This window comes from Trichechus manatus, unplaced genomic scaffold (genome assembly GCF_000243295.1).
Source record: "Trichechus manatus latirostris isolate Lorelei unplaced genomic scaffold, TriManLat1.0 scaffold00027, whole genome shotgun sequence".
Classification (NCBI taxonomy): domain Eukaryota; kingdom Metazoa; phylum Chordata; class Mammalia; order Sirenia; family Trichechidae; genus Trichechus; species Trichechus manatus.
In genome coordinates this window covers 14,938,685-14,960,508 of record NW_004443963.1, presented here as the reverse complement: position 1 = coordinate 14,960,508, position 21,824 = coordinate 14,938,685, and the positions used below count along the sequence as shown (strand labels likewise).

At 50.9% G+C, this 21,824-nt stretch overlaps 1 protein-coding gene across 1 annotated transcript; it reads left to right on the top strand.

Moving 5' to 3' along the window:
* The first annotated feature begins 723 nt into the window (after nucleotides 1-723).
* Nucleotides 724-19,553, top strand: IFT27 (intraflagellar transport 27). Its single transcript, XM_023728934.1, has 7 exons — nucleotides 724-836; nucleotides 8,629-8,708; nucleotides 9,079-9,138; nucleotides 10,438-10,497; nucleotides 13,027-13,144; nucleotides 14,007-14,116; nucleotides 19,323-19,553. The coding sequence occupies exons 1-7, from the start codon at nucleotides 803-805 to the stop codon at nucleotides 19,419-19,421; spliced, it is 561 nt and encodes a 186-aa protein (XP_023584702.1). The 5' UTR covers nucleotides 724-802; the 3' UTR covers nucleotides 19,422-19,553.
* Nucleotides 19,554-21,824: the final 2,271 nt, after the last annotated feature.

Here is a 21,824-nt window from a genome sequence, read left to right as displayed (position 1 = left end):
CGTCTACTGCGCAGGCGCCGTTCCTGAGCCTCGCTTGCCTCGCCCGCACCCTCGTAGGCGAACCCACTTCCAGTAGGCCAGTGGGGTGCGGCAAATCCCATTCCTCCCGAAGATGGTGCAGGCCAGCCTCCGGCCAATCAGAAAGCTTCTTCTATCACCGCTTCTGGCTACAAGCTGTTGGAGCTTCTTTTCCCGAGAGTTTCCAGCAGGGCGGGGGCGGGAGAGAACAATGATTGACATTTCTCCTGTAACCATTTGCCAAGCAGTATGAGCTTGAAGAGCAGATGCCACAACGAATTGTCTCACAAAAAAGGGCTGTACGCCCCGCCCTCCTCCTCCCACTGGGTCTCCCAGAGGCCTTCGGGGGTAGGAGCTTTTGGTGGCAGCCAATCAAGGGTCGGGGGGCGGGGCAGGTGGGCGATGCTTGTAGTGCTAGCGCGTTAGGCTCGGTGCTTCGGACGGCTGTGGTGGCTGGTGGCTTTTACCCGTCCGCCCTGCCAGAACGGCGTCGCCTCGCTTGCACCTTTCACGCTGCCTTCAGAGGCACTGAACCGGGTCCCATCTGGATCTCTAACCCTCTTCCCCAAACCACCCACGGGACCGTAGCTCCCGATATCCGCCCCCTGCCCAGTCCAGAAGTACAGGCCCCATCTATCCCCACCCCACCGCAGTCACAGGCCCCTTAAGAGTCAGCCTTATCCCCTGCCCTTTCTTTGGCCGGCCCGAGGCCCCCGAAGCCACCCCACCAACCCTTGCAGCAGCCGCGCTTCCCTTGTCTGGTTGGTGGTGGTGGTTGGTTACCATGGTGAAGCTAGCAGCCAAATGCATCCTGGCAGGTGAGTCCGAAAACTTGCGGTGAACACTGTGGTCTCCGGAGTCTACATGCTGCGTCATGTAGCGAGAGCTTTTGTTCACGTGATTGTGTACCCAGTTCCCTTTCTCGTTCCCAAACGTGAGTTAATGCAATTGTTGATGGAGTCGATTTCATTAGGCGTGAAAGAATTCTCTTCCAGCGCACATGTGTCGCTCCAGTAGCTCCACCTGCTCCCCGTCATACTCGGAGACCGCCTTCACCAGTTCGGGCTGTACTCAGAAGGAGCAGACTCGTTAAGAAATCAAGCTAAGCGAACCATAAGCATGTTTCAACTAAATCATTTGCTGTACCTCACCAAAAACACCAGTTGCGGGTGGAGTGGATTGCTTCTCAGGGAGACCCCGTGTGTGCAGAGTAGAACTGTACTCTGACCTTTTGGAACAGATTGCCAGGCCTTTCTTCTGAGGTGCCTCTGGGTGGGTTCTAACCTCCAACCCTACGGTTAATAGTTGAGCCGTTAACCAACCGTTTCTGCCACCCAGAGACTTATTGTACCCACAGTTAGGCACCAATGACTTCGGTAGTCTTTACTTATGGGATTTTCCCTAACCCCACCCCCTCTGATAGCCGGGATTGTGGTTCTTATTAGTTGCTGTCCAGTCGATTTTGACTCATGGCAACCCCATATGTGCCAAGTAGAACTGCTCCATAGGATTTTCAAGGCTTTGACCTTTTGGAAGCAGATTGCCAGGCCTGTCTTCCAAGGTGCCTTTAGGTGGGTTCAAACTGCCAACCTTTTGGTTGTAGTTGAGCACTTAACCATTTGCGCTACCCAGGGACTCCTGATAGCAGGGTTAGGAGACAGAAATGTAGAGGTGACCAGAGTTTGGTAAAGACTGACATACGTTGTCTTTAAGACCTAAAGATGCAGTGCTGTCCCACTCTCGGGGGACAGAAATCAATCTCCCAAAGGCAGGTATCTCTTTTGTTGACTGACACATTCCAAGCCCCTAGAACAATGCCTGGAACAGAGTAGGTGCTCAATAAATATTCGTAGAATGAATGACTATGGCATTCACATTTGTAGTGCCCCCCCCCCCTTTGTCATTCTGCACAGTTAGAAAAACAGCTGCCTGGATTATAGACTTATGACCACAGAACATGGACATATACATGCCAGACACATGTATGTCATTTAACCCTTTCACCGTAGCATGCTGGGGTAGGTGCACTGAGAGGTGAAATCTCCTGCTCAAGGTCACCCACTAGTGAAGGTCAGAGTCAGGATTTCAACCCCTAGATCTACCTGACTCCAAAACTCTTCACCTGAGTTAATATTGAAGCCTGTGACCTTGCAAGGGTTCCCTGACCAGCTCAGGAAAAGAAGCAGCCAGAGGTCATGACGAGAAAAATAAACTCCTTTTTGGCATTGTCCTCTCTTCCAGATTGAAAATAGATGCTAATATTTTTAATGACTTTTCTAATTCGAAATAAAAGGGTCACACAGAAAGATGACGGACAGCAGTAGCTCAAATCATATTGGAGCAGAAGAAATAAATACTCCTCAGGGGAGATCTGTAGTTTCCAGAGTGCCAGGGGAGGCAGTATTGTGTTAACGGAAATAATGCTAGCTGTTCCTCTTCTTGGCTGTGTCATCTTGGATAAAGCACTTCTCTGAGCCTCAGTTTCTTCACAGATAAGGTGGGAAAGTTTTTCATTTCTGAAGTTAGATTTTTTTTTTTTAAAAAAAAAGGGCTTCTCTTTGTCTCTCTGTTTAATTCACCTGTCCATTGTGGAGCTAACTTACTGAACAGTTAAACCCTGGACACAGATCGCCTCACTGAATTCTCCCAGCAGCCCTGTGGGTTTACAGGTGAGGTGTCTAAGGCCCAGAGAGGTTAGGACACTTGCCCTGGGTCACACAGCCAGAAACAGCAGAGCTGGAATGTAGAGCTAGCTGATCTGATTTCCAGGGCTTTGTTCTTAGCCCTATGCTATACTGGCCTCAAGCCTACCCTTCTTTACATCCACTCCCTCAGATACTTGTTTCATCTGATTTCAGCTACTGCCTGAGTAGGTAATTCCTGAACGCCAGCCTGCTAATCAGTCTATACCCTCTTTCCAAGGCCTCAAGGACATCTCCTCTTGGAAGTTTCTGGGGATCAAAAGACCTCAGCCTAGTGGATCAGCCACTACCATCTTTCATCTCCCATGTCCAAATTCTTGTTCTTCACTCTATCCTCACCATACACCCCCCTCACTGTGTTTTTCCTTTCACCCCTCACAGGCCTGTGCTTAAATTAAGTTTAGTCTGTCGTGCATCTCACATAACTGGTTATTGAAGAATCTGATGTTCAAGTGTGGACACATTCAACAGACATTTATTTAGCACCTACTATGTGTGCATCACCATGCAAGGTACAGTGGGAATACAAGGATGAATGAGCCCAGGCCCAAACCAAGGAAGCTCTAAGATGTGTGTTATAAGTTACAATACGGCAAACATGAATTGAATGTTCTCAGTGTGCCAGATACCAGAGAAGTACCTCAAGGCACAGCTGCTAATTGTTCAGCTGAACAGAGAAAACAACAATTGACATTTGTCTATATTTTATTTACTTAATAAACATCTAAATACCAAAACCAAACCCACTGCCATCAAGTCAGTTCTGACTCATAGCCACCCCATAGAGTTTCCAAGGCTGTAAATCTCTATAGAAGCAGACTGCCATATCTTTCTCCTGCAGAGCCACTGGTAGTTTCAAACCACTGTCCTTTTGGTTAGCAGTCGATTGCTTTAACTGCTGTGCCACCAGGGCTCCTTAAACACCTAAATACTACTTACTGTATGCCAGGCACAGTGGTTAAGCGCTTGGCTACTAACTGAAAGGTCAGCGGTTTGAACCGACCAGCCACTCTGCGGGAGAAAGATGTAGCAGTCTGCTTCTGTAAAGATTTATAGCCTTGGAAACCCTATGGGGCAGCTGTACTCTGTACTATAGGGTTGCTATCAATCAGAATCAACTCAATGGCAGTGGTATACAAATTAACTCATTAACTCTTCATAATCCACAAAATCTGTGCAGCTATTATCCCCATTTTACAGATGTAGCAACTGAGGCACAGAGAGATTAAGTAACTTAGCTAAGTCACACAGCTAGTAAGTGGTAGAGCTGGAGTCTGGCTCCAGAGTTTGTGCCCTTAAGTACTATGATAATATGGTTTCTCAATATATGTGGGGATAACAATAGTCTCTCTCCGTAAGACAGCTCCGACATCAAATGTCACGCTACCTGCAGTGAGTCCCATTAGCCATACAGGTGAAGGCAAAGATGAAGTAAAGAGATGACCTTCAGAGGCTGTGCAGGACAGACACTATTTGAGCTTTGCCTGGCAGAAAATGAGCAGGATTTGGACTTGGAAGGAGGTGGCCTTGAGGAATCTTCAGGGACCAAGAGAATAGGAGTGGAGCACCCAGATTTTGAATAAGGGGTAGTTGGAGAGAGAGTTGGAAGATGGGCTGAAGTTGACTGTGGAGAGGGGCAGGCAGTGGAAGGGATCGTTGATGGGTTTTGTGAGAGAGCCTGGCGGGGGAAAGCACTGTTTTATGATGGCCCATCTGGTGTTAGAACAGGGAGAGGGAAGTCTTCTCAGTGAAGAAGACAGAAAATGCATTAGTCATTTCAGCAGAGAAAGTCTGGTGTATGGAATTGGTCAAATAGGTGTCAGAGAACTGGAAAAGCAAGAAGGAGACATTGAGAGGACACGGAAGTGGTAGATGGCGGTCGGGGTTGTCAGAAACTTGGAGAAGAGCCTACAGAGCCAGGGTCTATACCTCTGAGGAGGGGCACTGCCAGCTGCTGCTGGAACCTCAGGAGCTGTAACCTGGCACGTGATGTCACCACGTGCTCCAGATCACTGGGACCCATTTCCCACTGGCAAGAAGCTCAGCCCTGTGTTCAGGGCAAAACACAACCAAAGCAAGTCCGCACCATCTTCGAGGGTCGGCATTTTGAGACCACTTCTGGGACCAAGTACTGCATATATCAGGGTCCAGGCAAAAAACAGAAGCTATGCTAGGTATCTCAACAGTGAGAATTGAATACAGGGTATTAATTAAACAGGTATTAGAGGACTGAAGAGACAAAACGGGACATTAAGACAGCACAGTTAGTAACTGCAGGAAGGAGCATCACCCCTTGCCTGAGGGCACTGAGGGAAGAGGTGGGGTTATCAGAACTAGAAGCTCAGAGGAGGGGCCCTGCGGGGCTGAGAAACAGATTTTTGAGAGGGGGACACTGCCTACCTAGTGCTGGGTCCTTTGAACAGCACAATAAGGATGGTCTTGTTGGGTACCACTGAGTCAATTCTGACTCATGGCAACCCCATGTGACAGAGTAAACCACCCATAAGGTTTTCTTGGCTATAATCTTTATGGAAGCAGAGCGACAGGTCTTTCTCCCTCAGAACCTCCAACTTTTCAGTTAGCAGGCGAGTGATTAACCAATTGCACCACCAGGGCTCCTTAAGTCTAGCTGGGGAGTGCAAAGGGAAAAAAAAAAACTAGAGCCAGGAACCAATTGCTGCTGTGAGGTGAAGGCCTTTGCGAGGATAACAGGAAGAGGAATGGGAAGAAGGAAGTACCCCTGCCCCTCCCAGCCTTCTGGTCTTTCTCTAGAACCCCCATGGGCAGAGCCTAACAGGAAGCCCCAGCAAGGGAGAAGCTGGGTTTGCAAACCCTGGCCCTGGCATCATGAAGCAGAGCAGAGAGGAAGTGGGTTTGGGGCTGAGAAAGAGAGCCCCGGATCTGAGGTAGCCAGGGCAGTGTTGGCCACAAGGACAAAGGAGATGTGTGCTTGAGATCCAGCAAAGGTGTGAAGAATGGGAAGGAGACCAGTGGATATAGGCAGGAAGGAGCAGTCAGAGGGTTGGAGGTGACTACAGCATATCTCTGAAGTCTGGAATCAGGGAGGATGAGGGCAGAATCAGGAACTGAAAAGGTGAGATAGGTCACCGGCACCTCTTAGGACCAGGCACAGCAGGAGCCTGCTGTAGACTGAGTTTGGGTGAAGGCCATCGTTCCAGTGGGAATGTCCACCAGTTGAGGGAAATACAGGAAAAGCTTGGGAGAGAAGCCTGGTTCAAGAAGTGACAGCTCAGGTAACGAGGGAAAATGGGATGGAGTGGAGTGGGAACAAGGAGCCCTGGTGGCGCAACGGTTAAGCGCTTGGCTGCTAACCAAAAGGTCGGCAGTTCAAACCCACCAGCAGTTCTGCAGGAGAAAAGACCTGGCAATCTGCTCCCGTAAAGATTACAGCCTAAGAAACCCATGGGGCAGTTCTACTCTGTCACATGGGTTTGCTGTGAGTCATAATCGACTCGACCGCACCTAACAACAAGGACTGGGGACAAGGCACCAAGCCAGACCCTCAGCAATGCCCACCTTTGAGAGGCAGAGGAGGACGAGGTACCTACCACCCATGGTGGCAAGAGGACGGCCAGGAGTGCAGGGCTGCCGCCACCATGAGGACAGAGGGCTGAGGCAGGCAGGACACTTCAGGGCTGGCTCACAGCCTTCAGAAAGTCAGGGAGGATGAGAACGGAGAAAAGACCGTCGGGCTTGGCAATTTTGAGGTCGCGGGTGACCTTCCTGCACGTGATTCCTGCTCTGTGCCAAGCATGGCCCCTCTCTGCTGTCAACCCAGGGCTCAGCCCCCACCCCTGGGGACATGTCTGCCACGCCGGTCCTCCTGTCAGCTCATTTCTTTCCTCAACACTCCCTGTGATGCTTGGGTTTTCAGCTTCTGCTATTTGAATTTGCACTTGTCGTCTTGTTCCGCAAACGAGTTTATCGGTTATTTCGCCTCCCTGTGCTCGGCTCACTCCTTGTAGCCAGCACAGGAGGTTTGCCATAAGTGTCGCTGACTCTAACTGACAGTCGGAGAAAGATTTATGAAATTAGCCAGAGCAAATCTGCAGGGGATTTCACAAGTGGGAAGAGCCAATTGCCAACTGGATTCAGAAGCAAAATTGGAGTTGGGAGGGCGGATGTAGTCACAGCATCAGGAAGGAAAGCTTGTGCTCTGTTTGCCCTGCAAGGGGTAGGTATCTGGTGCAAGTAGGGCTGTGGTGGCCCCAGATGTCAGGGACGCTGCAGTGATGGAAGTGAGTCGGAGTGGTCACTGCGCTCTGGGAGAGGATGAGAGAGAGCATGACACTGGAACCCTTGGCAGGTCACCCAGCTTCTCTGAACCTCAGTCTCCTCATCTGTAACACAAGTTTAATGATATTGACCTTAGGCAGGTGGTTTGGGAAGGGATGAATGAGATGGTAGGAAGCTTCCCTTCTATGGAAAAGCAAGACCTAACTGGCTTACTCAGACCTGGAGGAGTTAACATCCCATGAAATCCGCAAGCAGTCAAATCATTGTTTTCAAGAGAAAATTATAGGTGGGAAAAGTCAAAACTGAAAAGTGATCAGAGTGGCAGACTATCGAGAAGGCAAGGGAAGCGAAGTGTTGATGCTAACTTTAAAATAGGGAGTGAGGTGAAGAGCTTGTATCAGTGATGCCAGGCGAAGAGACGCAGTGTGCCGGGGGGCTGCTGAGGACCAAGAGGGTGGGAGAGAAAACAGGTGTGCTGTCAGGGGGCCGACTGATGGAGTACAAATCAGTGTAAGACTCTCAAGGTGGAAAAGAGATTACATCCAAAGAAGGCTGAGCCATCGGCGGCAAGGTGAGGAGGGCACAGGGGTTTAAAGATGCCCTAGAGAGCTTCTAGCACCGTCTATGATAGGAGGTCCTGGGGGATCCCCAGATAAAATAGTTCCCAGCAGCCTTCTGGAAGGTCCAGATCTCAGACTGAAAACAGTGACCTAAACCTTTAGTTCTGAGGTACTGATTTATGGGGCTGTGTCAGTTAGTGTAGCGCTGGTGGCACAGTGGTTAAGAGCTATGACTGCTAACCAAAAGGTCAGCAGTTCAAATCCAGCAGCCACTCCTTGGAAACCCTGTGGGGAGTTCTACTCTGTCCTCTAGGGTTGCTTTGCGTCGGAATCGACTCGACTGCAACGGGTTTTTTTATAGGAACAAAGGGAAGCTGAGAAGATAAACCCAGGAGGTGTAAGATGAGCTTGGAGGAAACAATTGCTGTTGCAATTCACGTTGGTGGAGAGGCCCCCAGGAGGACTAGGAAGATGCATCCTCTGTGTCACAGACAGGCATGCCAAGGTGGGGCTGGAGAACACCACTTGGAAGTGGATTTCTGGGTGGTGAACATAGCATCTGACTTCTTGCTTCCCAGAAATGCAGAACTGGAAACCCTCCCAACCCCTCTAGCATTCCCCTCACCTCCCCCCCACCCCCCGCAAAAAAAGTATTCTGGTGGAAGCTCCGAACTCAAATTGGCTCAAGTGATCAAATGAGTCTACAGCTGCCTGTGCCTGATCATAGCTCTTCACCTTCAAGACTTAAAAGTAAATTCAAGTTTAAAAGCAGCAGGCCATAGGGTGTGCTTCAGCCTACGTGTGTGAGTTCTGTTTCCAGTTCTCTAAAGCCCACCTTAAGCTCTGGTTACCTTCTGGGTCAATTTGTTTGGATGAAAGGATTAGCCTTGAAGAGATGTGGCTCCGGCCGTCGTGGTTGGCCTCACAGACGTGTTGCCCTGCCAGTGACCTCAGAGCATGTTCCTATGGGAGCCAAGTCCATTTCCTCTGGAAACTCCAAGTGGCTGGTTTCTAGACCAGTGTGCTGTAGTGGGAGGGTCTCCGGTCCAATCAGGACTGAAGTTGTGTTCTCTTCTCCCTTGACCTCGCAGGAGACCCGACGGTGGGCAAGACGGCCCTGGCACAGATCTTCCGCAGTGACGGAGCCCATTTCCAGAAGAACTACACTCTGGTGAGGTGTGGGGCCGGTAGGCCGAGCCACGGCTTACAGAGAAGGGATCAGGATTCCTTGAACAATCCTAAGAGACATGATGGGAGGCTGGGAGGCCACTGAAGTGGCCAAGAGGAGGTCATTCTCCCACGAGCCGCGCGGGGGCTGTCTGCAGGGTGCACTGACTGGTACCCGACACATGATCACCATGTGGGGCCGCTCTCCCGTGGGCGGGAGACTTTTGCAGTCTGGGCCACTTTTCTTGGAAGTGGGTGTAGAAGACAAAAGCCTAGGCTGGGGTTACTCCCCCGAGAGCTGGGGTGTCCATTGTACCCTCCTATAATGCCCCCTCAGGGCCCTCTGACAGCCAATCTCCGGTTTTCCTCGGCAGACAGCAGGGGTGGATTTGGTGGTGAAGACAGTGCCAGTTCCTGACACGGGTGACAGCGTGGTAAGTGGTGCCCATCACCTGTGGGAACACCATGCTTCTCCAGCTGGGTCCCAGGGTCCCCATGGTCCCCATCATCCTCCTATGAGAGGCGGTACAAGGACTTGCTGAGATGAGTCTGAGCGTTTGGAAACAGTCACTGAGCGCAGGGAGCATCCTAGAGAGGGGCCAGGTGTCTGGGGGACATAACGAAGACGAGACCAGGATAGGGGCCTTGCCCGCAAGGAACTTGTTATCTGGTATGAAAGTTCTTAACTGGGTCCCTCCTTGGGAATACAGGAACTCTTGAAATTGATTTGCAAGATGTATGTTTGTATGTTCTTTCCTTGAGGGAGGGTTTACAGCTTTCGCGAGATTCTTAAAGGGCCATGATCAAGAAAATTTAAGCACCCTGATACCATGAGAAGAGGCGAGGGCACAGATGACCAATGTGCCAAGCAGGTCATGGTGCTGATGTTCAGACAGTGTGTCTGGGGGTCTGAGGGTCAGAAGCCAGCAGGGGGCATCCTGGCAGGGAGAGCGCTCAGGGGTAAGATTAGGGAGGACACAGAGGGGCCTCCACATGGGCTGGCAAGGCATGGATGGGACAAAGAGGGTCATTGGTGCCCTCTGTCAGACCACCCCTCTGCCATCCTGGAATGATGACAGACTGCCCTACTTTAACTGCCTTCCCCGGGCCTGTGTGCTGACCTCCTTAAAAAGAATAGTTTTAAGATTTGAAAATCAATTTGGTTAACAAAGTGCAAAATGACCTTTTGGAAACCAGAGCACTTGTCAGCCTGTTTAGCATTCTGTTCTGCCAGGTGGGAAGGCAACCTGCTCCTGGTATTTTTGCACTCAGTGTTAGGAGAGGTGAGAAGTCTCAGACGTGTTGGGTTATGCAGGAGACCATTGCTGCCTCAGAGACTCTTGAGCTCATTCCTTTCCCATCATCTTTTTTATGCCATGGGGAGAGAGAGTGTTGTGAAAATGTGCGTGTATGCGTGTGCGTGCACACGTGTGTGTCTGCAGTGAGCCGAGAGTGATATGACACACAGCCGGTGGTTTCCACACGTGTAGATTGTCTTGGGACGTGCCTTCCTTTTCTTTTTTTAAAGTCGTGATCAAGATTTATGGTATTGGTAGCACTACTTTTTTATTTTTCTTGTTGTAGTAAGTATATATATAACAAAACATTTGCCATGTTGAGGTTTTTACCTGTATAATTCAGTTATGTTAATTACGTTTGTCATGTTGTGCAACCATCACCACTGTCCATTTCCAAGTTTTTCCATCACCTGGGACATGCTTTTCTGGTTCCAGGAACTCTTCATTTTTGACTCCGCCGGCAAGGAGCTGTTTTCTGAAATGCTGGATAAATTGGTAAGTAGTGTGCAGTCTTTTTCCTAACCACCACCCCCACCTCCTGCCAAAAAAGTGTGCCCTTTATTACGCTCGCAGAAATGTCCCTGCACTGTGGTGGTCGAGAGAAGCTACCACAGCAGAATTCTTGAAGGGGCAGTCCTCCCAGCCTTGGGACTGGTGGCCACTTGGCAAGCAGGGGTAGCATGCACGAGTCTCCCTGCCCCCCAGCTCTGGAATGGCCAGGTTCCACATGTGCCAGAAGCTGTGTGCCTCAGGCCTTGCACCCCATTCCCAGTCTGGAGCTGCCCTTCTAAGTACCTGTTCCGATGGTGCTCCTTCAGCACCCTTCTCAGCCTTCTAGGACAGTCCCCAGTGTCCCCTTTGCCCCAGGAGCACCCAAAACCAAAACACCAAACCAATGCTGTCAAGCCGACTCCTGGTGCCCCCGTGGGTGTCAGTGTAGAACTGTGCTCCATAGGGTTTTCAGTGGCTGATTTTTAGAAATAGACCACCAGGTCTTTTTTCCAAGGCGTCTCTGGGTGGACTCGAACCTCCAGCCTTGTGGTTAGCTGCCGAGCGTCTGTTTGGACCGCCCAGGGACTCCTAGGAGTGCTCTAGAGGCACCATAATGAGGTTCACTTCTCGGCCTATCCCTTGGGTTGGGGGCACCAGGGCTTCCTTGGGGACATCCCACTGGGGCTTGCGCCGGGAAATGCCCCATGTGCTGCCCAGGGTACATTGTGCCCTTGTCCTCGCCCCTCCCGCCCAGCCACCTCTCAGGATCCAGCATGCTGTCCCTTCTGAGGGAACAGTTTGGCTAATCCGGGCCTATGAGCTCATTAGAAGGTTGGGTTCTCCAGAGCCCTCCCCTCCTCTCCAAGAAGAGCTTTATTTTAATTGAAACTGTTTTCTGCTCTTTGTTGTTGTCTCATTCAGAGAAGTAGCTCTAATGATGGTCATTTCACACAGGGCTGGCTCATGCATAGATTCATGATGCTTACAAAGTGCCTACTGTGTGCATGGCCTGGCACTAGGTGCTGCCATGCCAGGCAGAAGGGGGAGGATGGGCAGTAAGGGCCCCGCTGCCGGTCACCTCACACCTGCCCCTAGCCAGCCTGTCTCAGGACTTTTTCTGCTCCAGCTTGGTCCCAGGCATTTCCTGGGTTCTCTCAGCAGGGCGAGAGAAGGGAGGCTTGTTGACGTTAGGCCATGCCGAGACGTCTCCTGTGTGCAGTGGGAAGGTTCAGCATGGTTGTGGCGGGAAGGCGTGACATGTAGGGTTGAATCCCAGCTTCTCTTCCTGAACTCTGGGAGCCAGCGTAACTTTAGTGGGTGGGGACCAAGCCCTCCAGAGCCAGTCCTGGGCTGGCCTTCCAAGGACAACTGGAAGGAAAAGGACTCTTCCCTACCTAAAACAAAACAAAATAAAACTCATTGTCTTCGAGTCAGTTCTGACTCATGGCAACTCCACGTATTACAAAGGTTTTCTTGGCTGTCATCTTTTATGGAAGCAGTTCGCCAGGCCTTTCTTCCACAGAGCAGCTGGGTGGGCTTGAACCACCAACCTTTTAGTTAGCAGCTGATCACAAGGCTGCCCGGGAGGTTACTGATGCCCCATAAATAAGCCAGGTGTTAATTGTGCGGGATGGGGCTGCCCAGATACCAGAGCGTGGCCAGGAGGAGTCCCAGACAGCAGGTGAGCAGCCACAGCCAGGATGTACTGGGACTCAGAACAACCCCTGAGACCGTAGCCTGGAGTCATTGGGAGGGTGAGCCCTGTCCAGTCTGGTCTGATCTGGTTTGGATTAGGGTGGTGCAGACCCTGCAGGAGAGCCATACAGTGCTGTTTGCACTGGGAAGATTCAACCCTGTGGGGCAGCTCTACTCTGTCCTATAGGGTTTCTGTGAGTTGGAATCAACTCGACAGCAACGGGTTTGGTTTTGGTATTAAGAAGATGCAAGCAAAGCAGCTCCCAGAGACAGAAGAATGAAAGACAAAATCGTCTTTCAGGCCTGCAAACCAGAAAAGCGTAGCTCCCGGCACCATCGTAGGCCCTCCACAAAAATGAAGGGAAGAGTGAATTAATGAAACCAAGGGCAGAGGCAAGCAGTCTGGGCAGAGAAGAGCTTAGGTCCTACCCCGTCTGTGTTTGGTTTGTTTGTTTAAAACATGCAAGTTAGTTACCTTCTCTGCACTGGGTTTCTTCAGCTCCGAAGTAGAGATCTTCAGCTCCGAAGTAGAGATCTTCAGCTGCAAGGCTGTGAGGTTTCACAACCTCCTGCAGGAAACCCCCAGGAGAAAGCCTGGTGCAGTCGTGAGTGCGCACCCTGGTGTGGCTGCATCCAGCCTCCCACCACTGAGCCTGCCTCCCATTCACTCCTTTGGGTGAATTGCGGGTGTGGTTCAGTTCTCTGACTCATGGCCCCTTTACAGTTTTTCATTTTCCTCCACCCACATACCGCTTCCTCTGGAAGGCCAAATTGTCTTTCTGCCGGGAACTCACTGTCACTGTAACTGACATGCACCCATCCTGTCCCTCTGCACAGTGGGAGAGTCCCAATGTCTTGTGTCTCGTCTATGACGTGACCAACGAGCAGTCCTTCAACAACTGCAGCAAGTGGCTGGAGAAGGTGCGGTCACAGGCCCCAGGCAGCTCCCTCCCAGGTGGGCATTGTGGATGGCTGGGCTTCCCAGCAGCACCTCTGCCCTTCCAGAGCAAGAGGTCATTGCAGAGGTCGCTGTGGGTACGAAATGGGGCGCCCCAGGCTTGGAGTTTGATGGCCTGGGTTGTACACTGGCTTAGCACCTTAGCAGCCACACAAACCTCAGTGAGTTACCACACGTCTCCGAGTCTGTAAAATGGGAGTAATGCCACCCACCTTGCAGGGTTGAGCGGAGTCTCAAGATAATGAGGGGGAAGGTGCTGTCGTCCGAGTTGTTATTTCCAGAAAACTGGCCATTTTCTCGTGTGGAGGGCACAAGTAAACATTCATGTCCTGTTGTCACTTTGGAATACTTTAAATCAGTTTATTTTTCATCCCTGTGTGAGATCAACAAATTCTCCTCATTACAGACCAGGGAACGCCATCTCCAGAGACAGACGGAAAAATTAGCTGCAGCCAAGGCAGCTGGTAGCAGAGCAAAATTACCTCAGAGTCCCTGACTCTCAGCCCAGGCCTCATATTAGTACTAATGGCCATGTTTTGAAGTTTGCCCCATGTGCTAGGAATTAACGCAAATGCTCAGGGAAAGCGGGCCCTCACCATCACTAGCTTGCAGCCTTAAGGAGACAAGGCAGACAAACACCCATGAAGTCTGGAAAAAAGGCTGAGCAAAAAAGTTGTGTGTTAAGAGCACAGCCCCCCAGTCCTCTCTGTGGCCCTCAGGAGTCCATCTTGCATCAGGCAGGTGTCTATCATGTGATGCTTTATGCCCCCCACAACCCGTGTGCCTGCTCTTATCTCTCCAGCTGCACTCCCAGACTGCCACAGTTAATGTGATGCTTTTGGTTGTTTCTTTTGAGTAGGTGTTTTAGTGGGAAATAAAACCGACCTGGCCAGCAGACGAGCGGTGGAGTCGTCCCAGGCCCAGGCGTGGGCGCTGGGCCAAGGCCTGGAATGTTTTGAAACATCCGTGGTAAGTACCTCCGCTTGCTTCGGCGCCAAGTCTGGAGTGGGCCTCTGCTGGAAGCAGCTTTTCACACAACCTTGCATGCGTCGAGTTGCTCTTCCGCCATATGCAGCGTTTCATTTGGAACCGATGTTTACGTCCTTAGCCCAGGATATTTTCCCAACGTAGCAAGAGCCACGCACGCATTACAATGAAGCACGTTATTCAGCCAGCCCTGGAGAAAGCTTATCTCAGTAAGAAATGCAAGTGTAATGTGTTCAGTTATAGTAGCCCTTGACATTGGGGTGAGATGTTATAGGCTACAGTGTGCTTGAACATTGTTTCATTGAACCCCCACATCAACCCTGGATGCAGATGTTGGCCCCATGACCCCCACTTCAGTGTTGAGATGGTCAAGTGACTTGCCCACAGTCACATGGCTAATGAAGGATGGGGCAAGGACAAGAGTCCATGTTTTCTAATTTCCACCAGGGCTCCTGTCCCCAGCTTGCTGCTGCCCCAGGTGACCCCAGGCCACTGAATGCCCTCCAGTAGAGTCAGCTGGACACCTAATGAAGTACAGAATCAGAGGAATTTGTTACCAAAACCAAACCTGTTGCTGTTGAGTCGATTCTGACTCATGACAACCCCAAATGTGTCAGATAGAACTGTGCTCCATAGGGTTTGCAATGGCTGATTTTTTGGAAGTAGGTCACCAGACCTTTCTTCCAAGGCACCTCTGGGTGGACTCACACCACCAACCTTTCAGTTAGCAGCTAAGCGCTTAACTGTTTGCACTACCCAGGAAAACATATGTCACGATGTTTGGCTGCCCAGCACTGTTGAGACCCTTATGGAGGCTCCACCCAGCAGATGTGCTCGTGGGGGTCTGCACTATGGAAGGGAGCCAAGTGAAGGTTCCACCCCTGCAGGAGCAGCGGGGGTTAGGGGCTGGCTCCTGTGCTCCTCCCCGGGTTGCTGGGACAACCTGCTAGGCCTGTTCCTCTGATTATAACATGGCCCTTGCTCCTGGCTTTGTGGCCTCCAGACCTGGTTCTTGGGCCTCCAAAAGAGTTAATGGGCTAACTAATACCCTGGAGGGCCTTTTTGACCTTACCTCTCGTTCGGCTATAGTGGCTTCTGCAGTGGTTTCATCTACGAAATTGGACTGTTGCTGCTGTTCAGTAGCTTATATGGATGTGAAGGAGTCCCCTGGGTGGTGCAAACGGCCAAGCACTCAACGACTAGCGAAAAGGTTGATGGTTTGAACCAGAGCTTCATACTGGTTCATTCCAGTTCGAACCCTTGCTGAGAATATGCATTTCCACCCTCAGATATACTGAATCAGAATCTACAGTTTAACAAGATCCCCAGGTGATTCTTATGTGTGTATATATAAGAATCACCTGGGGATCTTGATGACTTGTGTATACATAAGAATCACCTGGGATTCTTGTTAAAATGTAGATTCTGATTCAAAAGCAGGTGCTGTGACCTCCAATGGTGAGTAGCAGGACTAGCTTTGTGACCTCACCATGTTAGTTAACCTCTTGGTGCCTCAGGCTCCTCATCTGTAAAATGGGGATAATAAAATATAGCCCCCACTAAGTAATAAATATGAGAAATAAGATGGCGAATAGAAAAAACATTTAGCTGGTGAATGTAAAAAGCCTGGGGCATAGGAAACAATAAATGTTAGCTTTCTTTTAAATATAAATGCCCCCCCCCAAGTAATCTTGTGTGTACTATTATTATTAAATCCTTATATTCATAGATGTACAAAGATAAATGTCACCTTGCCTCTGGCCCAATTATCACAAATGCTAAATTAATGAAGTTCAAATTAGTGAGCTTCTACCGTATAGAAGATTCCTCATCTTTTATACAGCATGCCTTTGAGCAAAGCAGTAAGCCCTCCTACCCACCGCAGTGTTTCAGTATTCCCTCTTCCTCCATTCACATTGGAGAAATTGTCCCCTCACCCCAGTATCCCATATTTGCCGGCCCTCTTGATAAAACTCAAAAATTAAAACCCAGCCTAAACCATCAGTCAACCACAGGCCGCTGGGCTGCATGTTTAAACCCTGTTCAGGTGTTGCTGCGCTACTGAAACGAGTAGGTATAAATTATGCTTGAGGAGGCTGCAGTTAAGTACTTGGTATTAACTGTGCAAGTTAACTAGTCCCCGCTGAGTTGATGCTAACAGAAGCACCACTGGCAGCTCGGTTAAGAAAGCTGTAATTAAAAGGGAAATATAACCAAATGCTGCTTGAGACGCAGCCAAGTCTCCGTGCCAGGCCCATCTCCTCTTTTCTTACTCAATGCAGTGGCAGTCCTCTTGCTGACCCAGAGGAGATGCCTGCATGCTTCTCTGACTTCCAAACCCCTCGCTATTTGGACATTTCAGGCCAAAAAAAAAGAAGCATTTCTTTAAACAGAGTTAAAATTAATAAAGTAAAACAGTGTTCATCCCTGTAAGAAGCTAGCTAATATAAATACAAACAAGTTTAAGGAAAATCCACATGGATCACTCACCTCACGGGGAGGTGAGGGGAAGGGAACGAACGCTTGTTGGGTGCCAGCTGTGCACCAGGTGTTTTGCGTGCATTACCTATTTCATCTTCCTAACAGCCCTACCACGCAGCTGTTCCTGCCCTGTTTTACAGGTGACCAGCAGGCTCCAAGGGGTTATGTTGCCTTCCCTGGTGGCTCAACTAATGAGAGTTAGAACCAGGGCTGGAACTCAGGCCTGCCCAGCTCCTGGGCCTTCTAGAAGGGTGCTCTGGGTGGCATGGGGGAGGGCAGCTGTAGCCTCCCACAGAGCTACTTTGAGACTCTCAGGGACAGAATTCTAGGCCCGGTCAAGCGCTCGTCTGCACCTGCTCTTGGGATACCTCACTCTAAGCAAGCCCACTCTAGAGGTTTCCAAAGTATACCAGTGAGATTATGTTTAGTCCTTTAAGAAAAGGATTCCTGTGACGGACAAGCCCTCTGAATGCACCTGGAAAATGGTCCAGTTTACATGTGCTATTTCAGGAGCACTCCTAGGGGTATACTGAGGCTCACCTGCATTGAATTCCATTCTTTTCATGTTGTGTTCTACCAAGCTCTTGCTTTCAGGAGCTTTAGAATTCAATTAGAAATCTTTGTGTTCTCTTTTCAGTCAACATTTAACTGTACTTAAACTGATGTAACATTTTACCATTGGGCATTGGTGTTGCTGAGGACATTATGCTCTAGCAAACCCAGGTACCTGGCAGATAGGATAGTGACTCCCCTTATGTCTGGCTGGAGAGTAATGCCCACAGGCCTCTGTAGTCATGAGCTTGTACAGATACTTATCTCAGCTATAAGCTGACCCTCACTCCTGAGACAGTGTTCGGATTACCACACCTGTTTTTACTCTTGGCCAACTGGTTTCCTTTGCCTTGGGGTTTCCCTTGCTAGAAAGTTTAGGTAATTTTCTCCCCTGAAACAGGTGTCCTTTCACATGATCTGCCCTCCTGGCTGGCAGAGTGGAAGGTGGCTTTTCTCGAATGAGGGGATCTGGATTCCCCTCATTGTGCTGGGTGTGCTGCCACTTTGCCACTTGGGCCCTGGGTTGTTTTTTTTGTTGTTGTTGTTAGTTGCTGTCAAGTCAATTCCAACTCATATGACCCCATGTGTGCAGAGTAGAACTGCTCCACAGGGTTTTCAAGGCTGGGACCTTTCTGAAGCCAATTGCCAGGCCTGTCTTTCAAGACGCTGCTAGGTGAGTTCGAACCTCCAGCCTTTCAGCTAGTAGTCAAGCGTTTAACCATTTGTGCCACCCAGCGACTCAGGCCCCAGGTTACTCATCTGCAAAATGAACGCACTGAACTTGATGGCTTCTGTCGCCTTCCTCAGCTGGGAAAGTGTTTCTTTTTGATGGGAACATTTCTCTGTCTCCTGTCGAGGCTGCACTTTTGCAGTTGCCGCAGATGATTTCAAAACAGCTTCTTTTACATTCAGAGCTTGAGCTGCTGTCTGAAAGCAGTGCATTCTTTCTTCTGCCAACTTATTTCTTAAAACAAAATTTAAATACACACACAGAGAGAACACGAGAACAATAGCTATTAGATTGAGTGCAGTTGGATTTTCTTTCCCCTGAGCCTGTCCTCACTTACCTTGGGGGACTCCTTCTCACCCACCCCTTAGACAAAACCCAGGGAAAGTTCCCTAACTTTCCTGACCTCTCTCAGATGAGAAGTCCTTTGGGCACCTTTAGCCATAAAATGCATCATTTCAGTTATTAAAATGCCCAGTCCTGGGTAATTGTCAAAATTCCAAGTTTGATTTGAAATCAGAGCTGCTTCCCTGTCTAGCCCAGCGGCTGTGGAAAAGTGAGGCCAGGCTGGCTTCTGTTTCCCCACTGCCCTTCTTCCCCCAGCTTGTGGTCTAGGGGAGGGATGTGGAGCGAGGGCTGCAGTGTTTTTGCCGGGATCAGCTTTGGCCTCTCTGGACTTGTGGGGTGTCTTCAGAGGTGCCCCCTGTCAGTGGATCTCCCCCACCTGCAATTTCCCTGATGCAGGTGGTCCCTCCTTGGGCCTCAGCTCACCCCTCCTGCAGCCTGGGTTCCTGGCAGTCCTTCCTGTGGGGACCTATCGCCCTCTCGGTGGCTGGCTGTCAAGTCCCTTTAAGGGAGCTCCAGGCTGGCACTCCCGCTTGGCCTCAGGCTTTCTCTTGAACCCTCCCACTGAGCTCAAGGTGAGGGAGAGATGCCCCCCCCTGGGGAAGATGCCCTCACACTGAACAGCACTAACCATTTTCTCAAAGAAATTCTCTCTGCTCTCTTCACCCATGGCCCTTTATGCCCCTTGTGGGGATGGGGGTGGGCTCACTCTTGTCTGGGCCTCCCTCTTCAATGTGGGGGCCCTTGCCATCTGTTATGTTGCTTTGGCCTGTGGGGCCTCAGTTAAAACTAAGCGAGAAACAGTCTCATTTTAACAGCCCACCACCCATCTACTGAGAGTGGTTGAAGTACAGGCACTGTAGAAACAGACCCAAGTTCAGTGGCTGTTGGCAAGTTACCTTAATCTCCCCCTACCTCAGTTTCCTGCTTGTAAAATTGGCATAATGATAGTCACACCCCCAAATGTTGTGAAGATGAAATGAGGCAAATTGTATATAGCGCCTGGTAAGCATTGGGCCCAAGCTGACTTTCTTTGATGCTGATAAAAATAACATAACCCACTTCTTAAACTTCTCTCTGCAGAAGGAGATGGAAAACTATGAAGCCCCTTTCCACTGTTTGGCCAAGCAGTTCCTCCACCTGTACCGGGAGAAGGTGGAAGTTTTCCATGCCTTGGTGTGAAGGTCTGGGCAGCTTGTTCCTTATGACGGTGCAGCGGGGACTGCTGTGAAGCTGGCAGGGGCTCTGTCTCCTTGAAAGATGAGAGGAGATGGAATTGCCTCTGCACTTCCAATATATATGACAGCTTTAAATAAAATTAGATGAAATGTAGCCGCAGCAGCTCTTTCCGTTCTTGGCTGGGGCAACCCTGGTTCCATTTTGCACTTTGGCGGCTGTAGGACAGCCAGCTCCAGAACAGCCCTAGAGTCAGGCTTGGAACATTCTGTGATGGACGGGCCCTTGTAGGGATCATCCCTGGGCTAGTGCTATAGTCTTTTGCCTTGTTAGAGTGGGTGGTCCTACCCACTCTGGATGGCTGGGTGGGCTGGGCCCTTCCACCAAGAAAGCATACCCCACAGCTGGTCTACAAGCACCTGGAGCAGCCTTTGCTTAGTTTGCTGCAGTTGAAATGCTTGGCTTGGAACTTGCTGCATGGTTGAGATGAGGCCCATGTCCCTCTCCTTTCCCAGTCGCTAACTGACAAATTTCTTTCTGCTGGCAGTCCAGATGCCAGAGTTCCCCTGCAGTGGCCACTGTCGGTGACAACACAGTGCCCTCTGCCGGCCGCCCCTGGTGCCTCTCTCTTAATGAGGGGCCCAGCCTCTCCCAGCTGCCGGGAACCCTGGGTGCACAGGGAGCCAAGAACCACTGTCTCTAATGACCCTCCTCTGGCGAGCTGGGCAGGAGTCGTCACTCTACACTGAGCTTGGCCGTTCCATCCCGTCCACTGCTGCCAGATTAATCTTCCTAAAACACCACTCTCCTCCTTGCTCTCCCTGATTAAAGACCCCCGGAGGCTCTTTGCCGCCTTGCCGTCAGGGCTACAGCCTCTGCCTGGCTGCTGAGGCCTTCTCTACGGTCACCCTCACCCACGGGTCCGGCTCTCCCAGCCCTAAGTCCCCAAGGTTGTCCTCACCCTCCGTCAGTCCCTGCGCTTCTTGCTCAGAGGGTGGGGATGTCCTGGAAAGACCACCAGCTTTGAGGCAGACACCTGGGTTTGTCCCCATGACAGTGATAGCAGTGGGATCACTCGGGATCCTGTGTCTGACCTGTCATGTCGGCATGTACTAGCCACGTTACATGTATGTACTCATTTAATCCTCGAAACATAGAGTCTGTGATCCCACATCTACAAATGAGGAAACAGAGGCAGAGGGTTAAGTAACCTTGCCGAGTTCCTGCACAGGGGTGGCAGAGCCAGGATTATGGATTCCAGAGCTCAGCTCACGGCCACCACCCTCTTCTGCCTCCTCAAGAGAGCCTGGCCAGGAGCAGGGGGAGATCCCATAATCTGCAAAGGGCCGTGACGAGGCTGCTTCTCATGGCACTGTGAGAAGGGAAATAGTGTGTGGAAGCATCCTGGCACATGGTGTCATCACCATCGCGCCAGCACTCCCCCTTCCTCTTCCTGTTCCTTCTCAACACAAACTCACGGTGGCCCCAGCTGTCTTACTGAGTCATGCTTTCAGAAGATGTTGACCCAGGGCCCACCGTGGGCATTGTTCTAGGCACTGGGGACGTGGCAGTCAGCACTGCTAAGCTGACGATCTGTCACATGTTCCAAAGGGAAGACTTGCACTAGACAGCCAAGCGGACGTGGAGGGGACGTTTCCGGTTGCCCTAGAATTGGTAACTAGGGCCCACAGCTGTGGACAAAAAGAGATGCTAAGTAACCCACTTCCTAAAGAGATCACAAAAAGTTGGGGCCAGATACTTTCCCCAGGGCTAAATAGGAGGTGGCAGAACTGGCCCGCTGCCACTGCCCAGCCCAACCCCTCCGCTCTTCCGTTTATACAAGAAAACGGGAAAGAGAGGAGGGGAGGGCAGAAGGGGATGCAGTGTTGGGAAGTGGGGGCCCCCTCCGTACCTGGCTCCATCCCCCAGGATCAAGCAAAGGAGACCCCAAGAGAGTCCTCCTGAGGCTGCACTCCCCAGTGGGATGCTCACTCAACTGCTGGAGCCTGGTGCCAACTGCAGGCATGGGGTGGCCAGGGTGCCCTTGGGGGAGCTTGGTCTGCTCCCCTGGAGCGGTGCCTGCCTCCCTTCACAGGGCCCAGAAGCTTCAGGGTGGAGAGGCTTGGGGAGGAGCCTGCACTGCTAGCAGGGAGAGCAGAGGCAGTGGCATAGTGTGCTGGGAAACGTGTCACGCAGGTGCCCCACCTTGGTTCTGCGTGACCCTCAGAAGGTTTGTCTCAGGACCGATTCCTGTGACTCCGCGTGGGAGGGGTCAGTCGGCTGCCCAGACACTGGGCAAAGCCAGCTGCCTCCTCCACCTGGAAAAGCACCGGGCCTGTCCCGCTGGCAGGGCTGCTGAAGGGAGATGTGGCTCCCTGGGCATCAGAGGAGGCTCAGCCCCCAACAAGC